At 43.4% G+C, this 17,204-nt stretch overlaps 1 protein-coding gene across 5 annotated transcripts in view; it reads right to left on the bottom strand.

The window, feature by feature from the left end:
* The window catches only part of BEND5 (BEN domain containing 5), a 1,397,007-nt gene that overhangs the window by 528,034 nt on the left and 851,769 nt on the right, over positions 1–17,204 (bottom strand). Inside the window, exon 1 of one of the 5 annotated variants that reach the window (XM_084637921.1) lies at positions 13,093–13,389. The exons of 3 other annotated variants lie outside the window; for them this stretch is intronic. In XM_084637921.1, the coding sequence (XP_084494047.1) occupies positions 13,093–13,269 (177 nt within the window). In that variant the 5' untranslated portion in view covers positions 13,270–13,389. Of the gene's footprint in view, positions 1–191; positions 258–13,092; positions 13,390–17,204 lie in introns of those variants that run through there. One more of the 5 variants, XM_084637920.1, reaches the window with a different exon arrangement.

Below are 17,204 nucleotides of genomic sequence, written 5' to 3'. Positions count from 1 at the left end.
CATCTAGAGCCAAATCCTAGTCTTTCAAAAAGTGCCAGGGGAATCTTTAAAATTCTTGCAGAACAAAGTCTGTTTGTCCTGAACATAAGGTCAGTTATGGAAAGGGGATAACTTGAGACTGTAAAGTCATGTGTTATATTTGTACACTGGAAGATTATGAATAAGACAACAATTTGAGTCCTCTTATCCACCTTCAAACTGTAATCCACGAAGTGTTCTATGAATATCTTTGAAAAGTGCCATTGTGGATACCGGTTGTGTGTGCTTAGTCACAGACTTCCACTTTTTCAAAATTAGCATCTCTCCACAGGACCTCCAATGGTTAGTTCTGACAGCACAGAAAAGGGAAACAAAGGTAAATCACAGTTTAATGAGGAGCAAGGCATTCATTAGAACCAGATTACACAGAGGAAGGCAATTTATTTTGCTGCAGATAGAAATGGATTTCGTGTAGGCAAATGGTGATGTTACAGCCCAAGGCTGTGTAAAGTAAAGAAGATGTAACTTCAAACAAACGACAACCTGAAATGAAATTCAGATGGTAGCAATAGATACTAAGACAGACGCAAGAAGAATGTAGGCCTTATTTACATCTATCTCCATTCCCCAGTGCATTTTGAATGCTTATGCCATTTTAACAAAATGGCAGTCTAACTGCTAGATTTGGAAAAATCATGTCTGGAAACCATACAAAAGTAAGAGTGAAGTGGTCCATCCATGTTGTCAGAGAGCAGGACAGGAAAATTAGATAGGCTTCTATAAGACTGAAGGGAAAAAAAAAAAGATTTAGAGGTGATAAGGAGAGAGGTAGGAGTACTGATTATCTTCTTGCAAGCAATTATCAAAAATTAAAACTTAATGATTAAAAATAACCCAGTGTTGGTGAAAGGCACTAGATGTAAAGCTCTTGTGCAAAGAAGTGCTATATTTGCATAGTTCAGGTATTGCACAGGCAAGCTGCAGAGCAAGTTCTTCTACGGTGCCTTGCAAATAGGTTTCAAACTAACCTGGAAAAGATCCCTTTTCTAGAGTTGGAAAATGGAAAGCAGTATCCATGGACCAATCAGATTCTTGGCCTAGGAACAAGACTGATACAACCCATTCACTTTGCATAGGTTACTAAAGCCATCAGATGTAATTTTCAAGACACTACCATTCTGAACCACATGCGAACTAGGAGCAATGAGATAAAATCCTTAGTCTGTTATTAGTTACTGTTTTTCACTGTCAATATGGCTCCTTTCAAATGCTGCAATTTGGTTTTCCCCCTTTTTGATTTTGGTGCTTATCTTGTGAAATTTACTGGAGACTGGACAGGTAGATTGAAGAAAACTCACATTCTCCTACACCAAACTTTTAGAAATTATGGGAGGAAAAAATGAATGTATACGTTAAAGCAACAGTTAGGACATTTTAATTTATTCAGCTCACCAGTTCTCTTATGTTCCACTGACTTGGCAGCAACAGAACATGTAATACCCTCTTATGGATGGTTTGTTCTTCTAGGTCTATTTATGCTTAATACAATTTACCCAGTGTTTTAGATCTAAACAAGCTTTTTGTTTATTAAACAAACTTGGTGTTTTTCACACTCTTTTCTTACATATTAATTGTAGCTACTGAAAGAAAGTCTCATGCTAAATTCTGGGATAATGCAGGAGTACTGGTTCTCATGGTGTGCAGACATGCATTTGGAACAGCTCCCTTTAAGACTCTAGTTTCACTACTCCTGCTATTTGTTAGGATTCCCTTGGAGGCCTCTTTCCACTTGGCTTCCTAAGAACTCAGTTCAACTCCAGCCTTTGTCACTCAGGTATCTGTATTTGGCACATGGCAGTGCTACGCTGAATAGCTCAGATGTGTGTGTGTGTTGGGGGGGGTGAGGGGGCATGAATGCAGACTGCAGTGATTTGCTAGGTTAACAGGGACAGGTGCAGGAGAGGAGTCTGGCATAGAAGAGAATTTGCACCGTTTTGTGCCCCAAGGAAATGTAGAATATAAACCAAAATGCCTGGACAAGAATAAACTCATTGGCCCAAGACTAGCATAAGATATTAGCAGCCCTGGGACAATTATGGCTTGAAGATTTGATTTGTAACAACAATGTGGCCCACATGCCTAAAATTGGTCTCCAACCATTTAAACTCTGTGCTGCATGTTAAGAATTGCACCGTACCCTTAGGTGTTTACGGTTATATTTTCAATTAGTTATTTCTATTAACTCCTGCTCCCATATACAGAATAAACCCTTCACCACTGTGGCCACATAAGGACCTTAGGAGGAGAACCATCACTAAATGGGCAAATGTAGCAGAGTGAATTGGTTCAGGATGAGCCACAAGCCTGCATAGTCCTGTGGGTTTTGGCCCTGTAAAAACAGGTATTCTGGACAAGTAGTTCCCAGAAGGATCAAGTGAGAACTACTTGGCTGGTCATGTGACTAAGGGAAGCCTGTGACTCAATAGAGAGACACTCAAAAAGCTAGAAAGGCTGTGGCAGTTGCTCCATGAAGAGGTGAGACCTGGAAAGTGGTTCTCTGACAAGGAAGGTGGGGAAGCCTTGGCGCAGAAGGGGACATAAAGGAGACCAGGCAAGAGCGTACAAAGTGGCTCTGGGAAATAGTTTGAATTGACATCTGGCTGACCAGCCATGGTGTTACAGTCCCAGGACTGGAGACATACAGTAGAGGAGGGACATGGTCACCTTTAGAACCCAGGAGGGCTGGAAAGACAACTGGACTGAGGAAAGGCTAAGGAATTGAGTTGGAGAACATAGGAGGGCTAGCAAAGGACAGCTGGGGCTGGAAGTAGAGGTCAAAAGCACAGTGGCCTACAGGCCTGTGGAAGTCAACTGAGGCATACATGACCAGATGGCAGAGAGATAATCTGCTTGGTTACAACAGAATTGTTATGTGAAAGCACTAAAACTGAAAGCCGTATTCCATAGTCACAAATTGGAAACCCAAATGTCTCCTTAAAACATTCCTTGCATTCTAACCTAGCAACTGGGACTTGAATCTTGGTCAGACTTGAATAAACTGGATGTTTTAAAATACAGTTCAAATGCAGTCTTTTCGCCTCTGTAGTAAATGATGGAAAACTGCAGAGAAATAGCTCTGCACTCCAACTGAATGAGAAATGGCAGATCCGAGATTGGTCTAAGTACAAGCTTGGCAGTGCTGTGCATCTTACGATACCAACAGTAAAATGATAATCTAAGTCCATGTTTTCTCCCTTTCCCCAAATTTTTCGTAAATTTCAATCTTTGTGAATGATGTTGTACTAACAGAGAAACTTAAAACCTCTTCAGCCGCAGATCAGATACACTATGGCAACATGGGTGCAAATTTCCCTGCACTGCCATGCTGATCTGCTTCATTCCTAACTTGGACGAATCATTTCTGTGGTGAGGGGAACTTTATCTCTGTATTTACTTAAGCCAGCGATTCTCAACTTGCGGATCGCATGCGGCCCAATTAGCACACATCTGTGGCCCAGCTCAGCTGTGTGCTCAAGGCCACCAGCATGCCGGGGTCACCAAGGTCCAGGCTGCCAGGCAGCGTCAGGGTTGCCAGCCGGCACCACAGGTTCGGGGCCCCGGAGCTGCTGGCTGGCCCTGCGAGCTGTGAAGTCCACGGCAGCCCTGGGGAGGGGTCCAGGGCAGCTGCCCAGGCCCTGGGGAGGGGTCCGGGGCAGCTGCGCGGTGGGGGTCTGGGGATGGAGCAGTTGGCCGGCCCTGCACAGCAGGGGTCCATGGCTCCCGGCCAGCCCCGCAAGCTCCAGGGTCTAGGCAGCTGACCGGCCCCGCGTCCTCCGGGGCAGCCGTGTGGTGGTGGTCCAGGGTGGCCAGCCAGCAGGGTCGGGGCTGCTCTGCATATGCGTCCCACAATGTATAATAAGTTGAGAACCGCTGATTTAAGCTTTGGCACTAACTAGCCCTCTTGTTTGAAGTGATAGATGCTATTTATGGGGGAGCACTATTATTTAAACTGCCCAAGGGCATACCTATGCCTGATAATACAAATAGACTACATGATCCCTTGCCTCCCACACCCTCCTTTGCAAACGTATTTGAGACATGACAACAAGGAGAGTCATAGGTGAAAGGATGGGACTACTTAGACTGTAAGTTATTCGGAGAAGAGACCATCTTTTTGTTTTGTGTGTACATAGTGCCTAGCACTGTGGGGCCTTGATTCATGACTGAGGGCTCTTACGTGCTACCACAGTACAAATATCACTATGACACAGAAAGACTAAAACAGCAAGATTGAGTAAAGAAGTTAGATTGGTTTATTTGAAGATGGAAAACATCATTACAGATGACTATCAATTAGTTTCTTGTACGCATCAGGAAAAGGGGGGTCTGTGATGGGGTGCTCACCCCACATTAGCCTTGACAGGGTTACAGCAGGTTGAGAAATGGGCTAATAAACCAACAGGCCATAGCTGAAAGGAACTGGGTGGCTAAGCAATCCCCTGACTAAGGGAGGGAGCCCAGCAGGGGAGGAACCAGCTGGGATGGATTTATAAAGACAGGAAATTAGCTAAAGAGGGGCTGCTGGAAATGTCTGAAGTCACTCTCTGGGAGAAGTGTTTGGAGGCTACAGGGACAGGTAGCCCATAGTTACTCCCTGAATGGGGGGAGTTAGGAGGCTGGCAAACTCAGAGAGGAGGGAGCACCAGATGGTAAGGAAAAGGGCTCAGGGAAAGGCAGTAAGGTCTAAAAGGGAACAGTTCTTGACTGCTGACTAGTGGGTCCCTGAGTTGGAACTTGGGGTTCCCCTGCCAGGCACTGAGGAGTGGCACATGGGGGGCAGTGAAAGGGAGGACTACCTGAGGTTGCTAGGGAGAAAAGCTTTGGTGACCTAGAAGGGGAGAACACATTGTGACCTGGTCAGGCAGCTGTGTCACCAAGAGGCAGCAGCAGCTCATGGAGTGAGAGAGGTGCTGCAGACTGGCAGAGAGAGATGGAGTGCAACTGTGGGAAGGGGAGCTGACTCAGCGAGTTATTCTCCAAAGTGACCAGGAGGAGGCACCATCACAGGGGTGAGTGGAGCACCCCATCACAGGGTTTTTAGAAGAGATTTAAGAAAAGGTAGTGGTCTTGCAGAGCAAGTATTGGAGTAGGAAGAAACATTCTGGGAGAAGCAATCTTCATGCTAATAGGGCACGAAGGCTGGCATCACTACTGGAGAAGAGAATGTGTGGGGTAACTCCGTAAGAGACAAGACTGGACAAACTGGGGGGTGGAGTCGTGAAAGATCTTTAAAGAAAACAAGAAGTTTGAACTTGATGCAGTCAAGAGGGGGAAGCCAAAAGCTGAATTCAACAAGTGGTAGGGATGGCCGGATTACAGGCAATGTATATAATCTTAATGGCTGTATTTTGTACTGACTAGAGAGGGGACTTGGTTGGTAGGTCAGAGAGAAGATGACAGGAGACAATAAGGGCGTGGACAACAGTTTTAGCTTGGTGGGCAGAAAGATAAGACTAGGTATTAGAAGTGCTATAGAGATATTAGGATTCAGAAAGTCTGAATGTCAAGTGCAAAAGACAGGACAGAGTTTAAGATGACCCAGATTTTGGGCCTCAAGGACAGGGAGGATGGTAGGTCTCCAATCCCCCCACACCCAAAAATGACAGAGAATGGGGGGAGTTGACATAATTTAGGAGAGACTGTTTGGGCCATCATAAATTTAAATGGTTAGAGAGACATACAAGGAGATGATGATGGACAGGCAGTTTGAAAGACAGGTTTGGATGGAACAAAACAAATTAAGAGCAGAAAGACAGATGCATGAGTTGGCAGTTGAAGTCCTGTGAGTGTATGAGGTTTGCCAAAAAGGGGACATTAAAGAGAGTCCCTATGAGACCTATAGAGAAAGGGGAGAGGAGGATGACACGCTGGAGGAATGGCAGAAGAATAGAAGGAGAACTAGGAAAGCACAACGTCATGAAATCCAAGGGCGAACAATATCAAGCAAGAGTATGATCAACAATGTCAAAAGCAGCAGAAAGGTCACAAAGGATTGAGTACACACGCTGGGAATTGGCCTGGAAAAGACTGACAGACCTTAGCTGAAAGCAGTTTCAATGGAGTGGAGAGAACAGAAGCCAGACTGGAAAGGACTCAGAGAGGAATCGCGAGAGAAAACTAGATATAGTGGTTGTAGTCTGCCTCCTTGATAGGCTTGGAGGTGAAGGGGGAAAAGGAAGACAGGCAGGAAGATGGAGTCAACTTGTTGAGGATGGAGATCAAGGCAGGCTTGTTTCGTAGAAAAAAGGAGCTGGAGGAGAGGTTAAGGAGGAGGGAGAAATCCTGTATTAGCATAGGAATGGATTAGATAAACGAAGTCTCTTCCTTCTCTAATTTCTATGTCTGAAATCCTACATCAAGGTTGGCTCTCCTTTAGTAACTTTAATAATAAAATATACTGACAGAGTATGGGTGTGAACTACTCCCACTAAATACCAAAATTCTCCCACTTCAGAGAGATTAGGGGCAGGTCTCAAGAGTCAGACTCGAGTTTGAATGCACAAGATTTTGTTAGTGAATCACAAGTCTGATATTTCTTGATTTGGATAATGATCTACAGCAGAAATCATATTAACATGCATACTTATTTAAAGTCAGTTGTCTCAAACCTGACAACACTGAAGTATTTTGCTACATATCATAATTTTGTGAGCCCTTGTTTACCAGTACTCTGTAGTGGCACCTTTGGAGCTATTCTGGCTAACCAAATAAATCACTTTGGTGCAATAAAACTAATACATATATAAAAATGTAGGTAGATGTTTTCTGATTTTCCATTAATAAAAGTGTTAGTTCAAAATTCATGCCCACAAGTCTGACAATAATTGCCAAAAAGCAAACATGGCTCAACACTAAAAAAGTCAAACTGGTATAAATAATATTAATCTACAGATTTGTGTTTGAATTAGCTTTAATTCTTGAACAGCCTAACCCTGCCTTCTGCTTAATTTTACAGTGAAATTATAATAGTGTTCTTCTCTGTCATAAAACTGATTAAGCTACAGCATCAAGTAGGGAAAACAGCACACTGGAAAACAGGAATCGCTGTCTATATTAAGCATAGTAGAGTTTTAATCCTGGCTCCAACATTTACTCATTAGTTGATGTTGAGTAATTTACTCTCTCTGTCTTAGTGTCCCCCATCTATGTTTGCATACCTCACAGGGGTGGTGTGGAGGTTAGTTAGTTAATGCTTGTACAGTGCTCTGAACATGTAAACCGCTAAGGTTTATAATTATGGAGAAACTCCTTTAATCCTTACTGAAACCCAATGCAGCAGTTTTTAGAAAGTTAGAATTTTTTAAACATTGAAAACAAGTAGCACATTTTAAAAGAAGTCCCCATCCTGTATATTTCACTTGTATATCCACCTATACAACACCTTATGTAGGGGCTGGGGATTAGTTATTGTTTAAGAACTTTACAAATAAAGAGTGCTTTACAGCAACAATTAACATTTATAAGGAAAATTTCTCTTTAAAAAGTGCATTTTGAAGCCTCAGACAATAAGAACTACTAGGTAGGAAACCAACTCAAACTTTGCTATGGTTTCGCTGGCTGCCTGCCTGCCTTGCTAGAACACTTCTGAAGGGGCTCTAATGACCACAAGACCACAAAGCAGTGGAAATGCTGCATTTCAGCTGCACCAGAGGGTTAGGACCTCGAGCACCCCACCACAAAGGGAATCTCCCCAGTCACCTACCCATCATAGAGACGCCCAAGGCAAGAGGAGAATGGACTTGAGGAGTAGCCAGCAGATTTACACACTGTGGGAGCCCATATAGAAAAGTAGTAACAGTGCTAATATTTGATTCATAATACATTGACAATATTTTAAAAGAAAATAGTTTGGCTACTATCTTTTCTTAAATACTTCAGTGGCACTAAGGTAACATTATGGAGAAATGTCTTTAAAAAATTAAAAGGAAAGTGTTTTTCAGTTGCTTTAGGCTAACAAAAACATCTTCAACTTCCATTTATTTATTTTTGCTCCCATAAAATTGGTAGATGCTTTTAATTGTTAAATGTTGTACTTAATTATATGCACAGTCTTATTAAACCCTCAAAGTAAGTAATTTTAATGGAAATGTCACTACAATTTCAAGCACAACTCCATATGGTAGGAGGGATACAAGTACCACTCAGTGTTACTGAAAGTGACCTGTACTTACTTTTTTTTTAAAACACTGAAATTAGCTTTTGAAAGTTAATATTGGGGCAGGGCTGGGGGAAATCAACTGTGATGCCACATTCTAATCAGCATTCAAATCAGAGTATGGGGCGAAGGAACACTCACACCAATGAGTACTATATAAGCCTTGTAGGGATTCATATGCCATATACCCACTTAACTGCGAGAGGAAGGGGAAAGGTTTATAAACAGTGTGTGTTTGGGATACCTTTATATTATGCCAACCCTTACGATGCCCGAACAGTGCACAAAGAAGAAATGCACTAACAACAGATTCACAACAATGCAAGTAGGAGCTTCAAGCCAACTTTGTATACACCACTTCCCTGACCAACACTCTGCATTCTGGGTGCACCTCAGCATCTAGCCTTATATATTTTCAATCACTGTAGTCCTTATGAAAACATTTTCCTTCTAATTAACTGCTGCCCGCAGATTTCCTCACCTGTATCTCAATTTCTCAGCCCTTTTCCACCCGGCCCCCACTCAGAACTCCAAGTGTCATGCTGTCACAACATGAATGGAAGTTTTAAATGTCCCTGAAGCACAGCAAAACATTTCATCACAAGACTTAAAGGCTGCCTTAAAAGTTATCTAAAAGGAGTTAAACTTGACAGGTCTATCTTAGTATGGGGCAGAGCTCAAGCCATCCCTAATGGGCAAGGACAAATGTGTGGAAACAAAGATTGAGGAGACTGGAGTATGTAGAACCACAGTTTGGATAGGGGGTAAGAATCTGAGGTAGCTGTGTTTGTTGTGGTCATGTGGCTGGGAAATTTTGAGGACAGTAGCCAGAATACAGAGATATTTATTGTTGCCAAGGAAAGTATGTTTCCAACTAGAAGATATTCCCTTTTAACTGGATAATGACAATAGCCTGAGGTAATAAACTGTGAGACCTCTGATTCTGAATTGTTTTTCTTTTAGCTGAGTATATGGTTACCATTTAATAAGCAGGAAGGACCCTCAATTTAATCATCTAAGGGCCAATGAAGTTATCTGGTATAGGATGTATGTAACAAATGGCAGAATTTGTCTAAAAATATTTTGGATGTTTGTGAAGAACCTATGAACTACGGATGGCTACTGCAGCAAAAAAAGGCTAAAAAGACTAATTCGAGAAAGAGGTCAAAAAGAAAAGTCAAGTAGTGGATCATTATATGAAGAGGCACCAACCCTTTCTAAAAAGTAAAGTACTAGATGTCACTGTTGCCTAGAATTCTTGCAATTTCAATTAGATACATATTAACCTCCCATTTCAAAGAGCAGTGCAGTGTTCCTATATGCTGTTGAATGACAACCACTTTTCACTCTAGTGGTGAATGAAATAATTCTTCTAGTTTACTTAACTGCAATTGCCTGTGAACTTTAAGTCTTGAGATTTTCATAACTTCTGCTTTAAGTGGCTTTCCAATGCTCAGTTTTCTCTACATTTCTTCTTTGGATCTGAAACTCTGTCCTTGGCCTCAATTCATGTATAACTTTTTCAAAAAGTTTAAGGAAAATCTTTGTTTAATTACTGAAGTGTTTAAAAGATGACTTAGTATTTCCCTGCCCTCCATGAAAGGCTATAACAATTGTGATCCTTTTGAGCATGCTCAGAACATTTCCTTTTCTTTTTTCTTAAGCAGAGCCCAATTTTGACAAAACATTTTTGATAGCTGTACCCTTTGTGTAGCAACAGCAATGCCCCTTACAGTATACTGTTGCCCAGCATGGCCTCACCGGTCTAAGGACTGTTGCTGGAATACTTAAGAAGGGAGATTATAAGCATAGGATTGAAATGGTGTGGGTTATGGGCCTGAACATATAGTCATTCCTATGGGGAGTCCCACTGAAGTCATAAGCCTCTTATTTATGCACCTAAATAAGGACTTGGGGCCAACATTTGAAAATGATTGACTAAGGCTTTATTAGGAACACAGAAAAGGAAAAACTTGTTTCAAATGTTTCAAAAATTAAATATTTAATTGTCATTCTTAATGCACATGTGCATGGGCAATTTATTTTCTCCATTCCCCCGCTCTCCTTTAACAAAATTAAAAACGGGAAGGAAACAAATGCCAAGTTTCTCAGAATATCATTAAATCACCATTGCACAGACAGGGTTTGACAGTGCAAGCGCAAATGCACAGGCATGACTTTACTCACTTGAATAGTCCTGTTAATTCAGTGTATGCAAATTAGCGCCACTAAAATTGTGGAAGATGTTCTCTGAACATGCTCAGAAGTGAGCACATATTTTAAAAAAAACAAACCTATGTTTAAAATATAACATATGAACGATGGCCCTGATCATGCAGTTTGAGCCAGATGGGAGGATCCATGCACCTGTGCAGAACCCCACTGAATCCCCAGGTGCTCCGCCCGGTGCAGGCCCATCTGCTTGGATCTGACTGAAGGATCAAGGCCAATGTATGTATTTTATTTATACATATATGCCTGTTAGAATGACACTAACTTTACATACAACAGTTAACTGACTAGTTAGAGAGCTCTGGAAACCTTGGGGCAAGCAGGGGGGAAGGCAGTGATCTCCTACATAAATCTGAATTACTATTACTGACTTGTAAATGAGTAACAACTCTAATATTCTGTTTGCGCGCCATGAGACTTTAGTCCTGAAACTATATGCCAAGGGAAACATTTTAGAAAGTATTTCCTAATTCTATGATTTGCCACAAAGTAGCTGATTTTAAAGCTAACTTGCTGATAATTCTGTCATTGCCAAAGCTGATACAGTAACTACCAAATTCTATTCCCACGATTTTTAAGTATAAGATCAATTTCTCCCCTCAGGCACTAAAAACTTCTTGGAATAATAAAATAAACATTTAAGCTAGAGAAACAGCCAGAAGGTGATTGTTTCAAGAGTAAAACAATAATTCTTTGTGTGTAGTGTGTAACTGACTCAGTGGTAGAAAGGCTGGTTTTTACAGAAATATTCAGGGTTCATGGTCTTCCATGTACATAACTTAGCACTTAATGTCTGATTCTTCTCTCATATAGCTAATAAGAACATCAAGAGTTCCCGTTCATAGGATAAAAAATAGTACAAGAAATAGAACCTTCATACTTCAGGGCATAGGCCGACAAAAACAACTATGAAAAACTTCCTCTAGGGTCAGGTTATTCCATAATGAGGTTTCTTACACCTTTATCTGAAGAGTCTGGGCTGTTCACAGCTAAAAAGACATTATCCTGCATAAGATGGACCAATGCCCTGACTGGAATTGGCAATTCCTATATTCCCACCGGTTTTGGAACACTGTCAACTCAATGACCAGTACAGTTACTTCTGATTTATACCAGTTTGAGAGGGGAATCAGGCCCTACCTTCTCAAAACTCTATATAAATGTTAAAATGGGTGTGAATTATCATTCCCAATTTACACCTGGGAAAATAGGCACACAAGTTAAATGACTTACCTAAATTCTTGTAATGATACCATACAACAGAGTAAGTAACACCCTGTTAAACAGAAATGTCTGGTGATTAAATTCCTGTATAATGTCTCTTTAAACAAAAGCTACCTGTTGTAATTATTATTTTGTTTCTGACATTTACCTGGCAAAGATTTGTAAACTTTTTAAAACTAACTAAATAAATGGCTTAAAAATGACTTGCCTAAGTGTCAAAATCAGGATTAGAACTCAGGAGGTTCTCACTCCTAGTCCTACACTCATTCCACTAGACACACTGTCATGTTTACTGCACTCATTGAAGGCAGACTCTGCAAAACTCTAGAGTCATTTAAAAATAAATTCATTCATAATGTACAACTTGGCAGGCTCTCTAAGACACTGACATAATGATGTGAATATTTTAAATAAATCATCTCACATTTAAATGCTTGACGCAGCAATACCAAGTTTTACAGGGGCTAGAATATGTGGCCCTGATCCCTCATGGCCCTGCACCTTGTGAAGTTGTTTACACCAATGCACAGCAGATGAAAACCATTCTGATTTGGTAGAATACTACACCCACTTGCAATGGTGTAAATGAATCCAAGGTGCAGGATAAGAGAATCCGGCCCTGTATGTATAATGGGGGTCTAACTTTTTTGTAGTAGAAGTGAGAGGAGCTTCTTATTTCATTCTCGTTAGGTGCAGTATGATCATTTTCATCTATTAGAAGTTATTGCTGTTATAAGTTCCAGATGTGCCAGGCTCCTCAATTCCCAGGTTGAGATTTCGAACCACAAAACGTCAAGTGCACAGCAGTAAACAGTGTCCTGGGCAGATGATAAAAGCTATTCCTAAAATCAAAGACACAAGGACGTTGTGGCAGGAAATTCAAACAGGGGCGATGACACCACGAAGGGCTGTCCAGTGGCAAAACCTCCCCTGGCGAATTGTCTCCCTCTCTCTTTTGGAAACCAAGCCGCGCAGGTAGTTGTCACACGGAGGCGGGACCCTCCCAGTCTGAGCGCAGCTCAAAGCGGAGAGAAGATTAGCTGGCTTGACCTGCCCATCACCTCCCCTTTCCCGCGGCCCCATTTGCCTGGGGGGGCGGGGGGATGATGTGATCCGGGGGCCGCGATGCCAAAAGCCGCCGGGAAAGGTGACACCCCCCCCTCCCACCCCCCAGGTGCGCGGCAGGCGGTCAGGGCGCGGGGCCGGGGGCTGAACCTCACCACACGTTCCTCCCCGCAGGCAGGCAGGCACCACAAAACCCTACCCCCGCCGCCAGCGGCCTGCGCCGCCCGCCCCCTCCGCGCCGGGGAGCCGCAGCCAGCGGGTGGGCTGGGGAGGGAGGGGGGGGGCGCCCCCGTCCCCCCGCGCAGGGGGCGATTTGTTTTTAACCGGTCCGGCCTTCAACCGACCCTCCCTCCCCGCCCCGCCCCGCCCGGCCTCACCTGCCAGCGCCAGGATCTGGGCCTTGTGCAGCAGCAGGCGGTCGCCCCAGTCGCCGGAGCCCTCGTCCTCGTCCTCCGCCTCGCGCGGGTTGCGGTACACCGTGTACACCTTCTGGTTGTCGAAGTCGAGGCGGGACGTGGGGCTGAAGTCCCGCACGCACGAGACGGGCAGCGCATAGCAGACGTTGTCCTCCAGGAACCGCACAAAGGCGTACATGGCGCGCGCGGGGGGGGGCGGCGGCGGCGGCGCCGGGCCCCTCGCCGCCTGCACTGTTATTGTTCCTGAAAGCGCGCCTCGGCGCTCGGCTGAGCGCGCCTGGGCGCCCCGCCGCTGGGGCCGAGCGAGCGGGCGGGCGGGCCCGGGCTCTAGGCAGACCGGAGCAATCCAACGCAGAGCGGAGGCAAGCCCGGCTGGAGCGCGGCGCTCGCTCCCCGCGAAGGGCTGCGGCGCGAGCCGAGCCAGGGCGCTCCAGCCTGCCCCAGTTGCCGCTCCGCGTGCATGGCCGCCGCCTCTGCCCCACGGAGCGCCCAGCTCACGCCTCCTTCGGGGAGAGCGGTGCGTGAAAACCCCGGCCGCGGCGGCCGCCCCTGGGTAGTGCGGACTGACTCCCGGTGCTGGCCCATGGCGAGGAGTCCCACCCGGGCCTGCAGAAGAGCTCGGGGTGGCTCCAAAGCCCGTCTCTCGCACCAACATAAAGGGGTCCGATAAACATGCTACCTCGTCCAGCTCGTCTCTGCTGAGACTCGGTTATGAACGATTTATGTTACACTCAATATTGGGGCTTAGTTAGGCCCCTGAAGAGGATTCCCCCAAAGTCAGTGGTTGCTCCCCAGGATTAAGAACAATCCATCACAACATTAATTTGGACTCAATGGAAAAACAGAGTTTACATTTAAGGTCTGTTTTTCTCAGAGCTGAGGGTACTTAATTCCCCGTCTTCACATGGAATCAGGGACAGTCAAGTCTGTTTGAATATCAAGCCTTTAAACCTAGGCTCTGTAACCTAGTTTCAGGAATTTGCTTGTGTTATTTATCTCCTGTTTTGGCCCAGAGAAGGGGGCTAATGGGAGAGGGTCTTCTCTTCTCCTCTCCTGGAAGAGTAGGACCTGGCTGACTGCAGCTGAAAAGCCTCCCCCCGCTGCCTGAGCCAAGATGATACAACTGTGTGCCCTAGGCAGGAACTAGGAGCAGTGGCCCCTGCCCACAGTAACAAACAGTGGAGATAAATTACCAAAATTCCTAGCAGCCAAATAGGCAGAACATATCCTACCATAATCACACGGCAAACCTAATGATACTATTCTATTTACCTTTTTTTTTTTTTTTTTTGGCTCCCAAGTCCCTCGAAGATGGAGACACCTTCCTATCCTACAGCATTGCCCATTGGTTATGGGTAGAAAAACCCATGGCCCCTGCTGACTCCTTATCAAAGGTGAAATGAGCTACTCAGAGAAAACACAGGGGGACTACCAAGTCTCCTCCTCCAAAGAGGACAGCAAGATGGAGAGGGGTTGTGTGAAATCAAAGGGCTGAAAGACTTTCTGGCATCTACCATAGGTTTGGAAAAGATCCGAGCTTCTGGATACTTATCCAAAGTGAACTGTGAATATTTTGCAGTTCACGCCCATGTGATGTGTTCACTTGCATGCTCTCTAGGTGGTACTCCCCTCCATTTTAGAAGCGGGCCAAGAATTATTTCAAGTGGATTATATTCAGTTCTGAGAGTCATCTGTGAATAGGAATAACTTGAGAAGTTTAACATGCAGCATATGAATCCTAAAAACAAGGGACACTAGTTTTTAGTCTTACAAAATGCAACACAAATATAACCAAACAAAGACAACCATGGTAGAAATTTTGTCCATATCTATATAAAGTACATAAAAAGACCAGGAATAAACTTAACAGACAATGAAGACATATCAAACTGATAGCTACATGCATTTTATTTTTACAACAGCTGTAAACTTCCCGTATACTAATGGGAGATTTATTACTTGAATGTGGACAAAGTCTTCTGTATCCTCCATTTAAGGTTTGGGATTTCAAATGCCACTACTTTATATTAACAAGCAGTGGAGCATCACCAGGCTGGTGTGTAATTTAATGTCAAATTAAGTCCACTAAAAGGCATAAATGAGAAATATAATCTAGCATTTGGGCTGCAAGGGAAATGAAATCTCAACAAAGATTGTGTTGCTGATCAAACAATAACAGCTGCTGTAGTGATTGTATCTCGTTACAATAGAAGTAGGAAGAGCTGCAGAAATAAACAACAGGACAAATTGATGCTTGGTGTTATTCCACTGGCTTCATTGGGGTACACCAAGGAGAAATTTGTCCCACACAGTTCAGTGGCTTGTGAAGGATTCGGTACACTGAATCTTATTGGGATTGTATGTCCATTGCAGCTGAAATCTATTTGAAATATCAACTACTACTGGACAGGGAAAGAAAAAAGGAGGAAAATGGAGAGGTAGTAGGTAACAGGAGGAAAGAAATTGGAGATATGGGAAAGGGGATAATAGGGTTGAGTATTGGGAATAAAATTAAATGTCAGGAAGGCCTGGACAATTTGTCCTAAGGTAGGAAAACTGAAAGAAACCATGAAAATAGGTAAAAAGGATAACACTTCACATTTCCATTAGCATTAGAGCAACTTTTAGAGTCCATTGGTCTTAGAAACATTTTAAAGAGACTATAAGCTGCAACATTTTACACTCCAAGGTCCAATTATGGCACAGGCTGCATAAATACATCGAAGAGAAATCCCCTGGTTGGCAGCAGAAATGGTTTCAAACCCTTTGGAAAAAGAAAAGGAGTACTTGTGGCACCTTAGCGACTAACAAATTTATTTGAAAGCTTATGCTCAAATAAATTTGTTAGTCTCTAAGGTGCCACAAGTACTCCTTTTCTTTTTGCGGATACAGACTAACACGGATGCTACTCTGAAACCCTTTGGAGAGGCTGCTCCACAATCCTCTGTAGACAGAGGGGCATTCCAAGTGACAGAATCAAGATGATGGGCTGCATGTTTACACATCCACATCCATGTTTACACACCCAACCACATACATTATACCAGTAGAAGACATTATACTACTAAATAATTATTCTCCTAAAGGAAATGGATACTTTGCATTTCTGTTCCTTCTAGGAGGAAGATGGTTATTGGGCTCGATGCAGGAATTATTGGGTGAAATGCTGTTGTCTGTATTATGCAGAAGATCAAACTATGGTAGATCATCATAATGACCTTAAAAGTCAATGAACAATCTGCATTAGATAAGGTGAAGAATTAGCTGAATAGAGGAATCACTTAGAGACAGAATACAGAAGTGCATCAGTCCTCCTTTTATTGTGCCTCTGTGCACCAGTTTCATACTGGATATAAATCTCCATAGAGGCCAGAGTTTGGCCACTGCTATTTTAGAAGGATAAAATCTCAGCATAAAGCTTACAGATGTTCCATTGTCCTTGAAAGGGCATGGTTTTTAAACTCTTAGAAGGGAGCAACTGGTTTCTCACTATAAGTGAGATTTTCAACTTCCAACAAATTCATCCCTTTGTCTTAATTATGTACTTCTTTAGAATGACTGTCTGCTGAAAAACACTGTTGCATTGTTAAAATAAAAAATGAACCCACAGATCAAAAAGTCTTACTCCAAGAGTCAGGAAACCACAAAGTCCCAGCCCTTCCGGAACTTGTGAACTGTTATTTCCTGGAACTCTTTATACCTGTATTTTACTGCTGTTAATTCTGCTGAAGCATTAAAGCCAAAGATAGAGTCTGCTGTTCTGATGTGCATACCATGTGTTTCACTTAAGGATGCATGATGAAAAGTCAATAGTACTAAGCAAACAATAGTAACCCAGGCATCCAAATCTCTTTTTGCCAACAAAGCAATGAAATCAGGCTCAGTCAGGTGATCTCCATGTTCAGTGCCAAACCACATATCAAGGGAGGCTATATTGATCTCTTGTCTCCTGGTGAAGACATCCACATTTACCTTCAGCACCCAAGAGAAACCTGACTTCTCACTGATAACCAATAGACCTGGAATATCCTTTTCAGGCTTCAAAATGAGGGTTGGAGACCCTGGATTGCCCA

This window comes from Lepidochelys olivacea (assembly GCF_965140295.1).
Source record: "Lepidochelys olivacea isolate rLepOli2 genome assembly, chromosome: 8".
Lineage (NCBI taxonomy): Eukaryota > Metazoa > Chordata > Testudines > Cheloniidae > Lepidochelys > Lepidochelys olivacea.
This window is presented reverse-complemented; position numbering and strand designations above follow the sequence as displayed.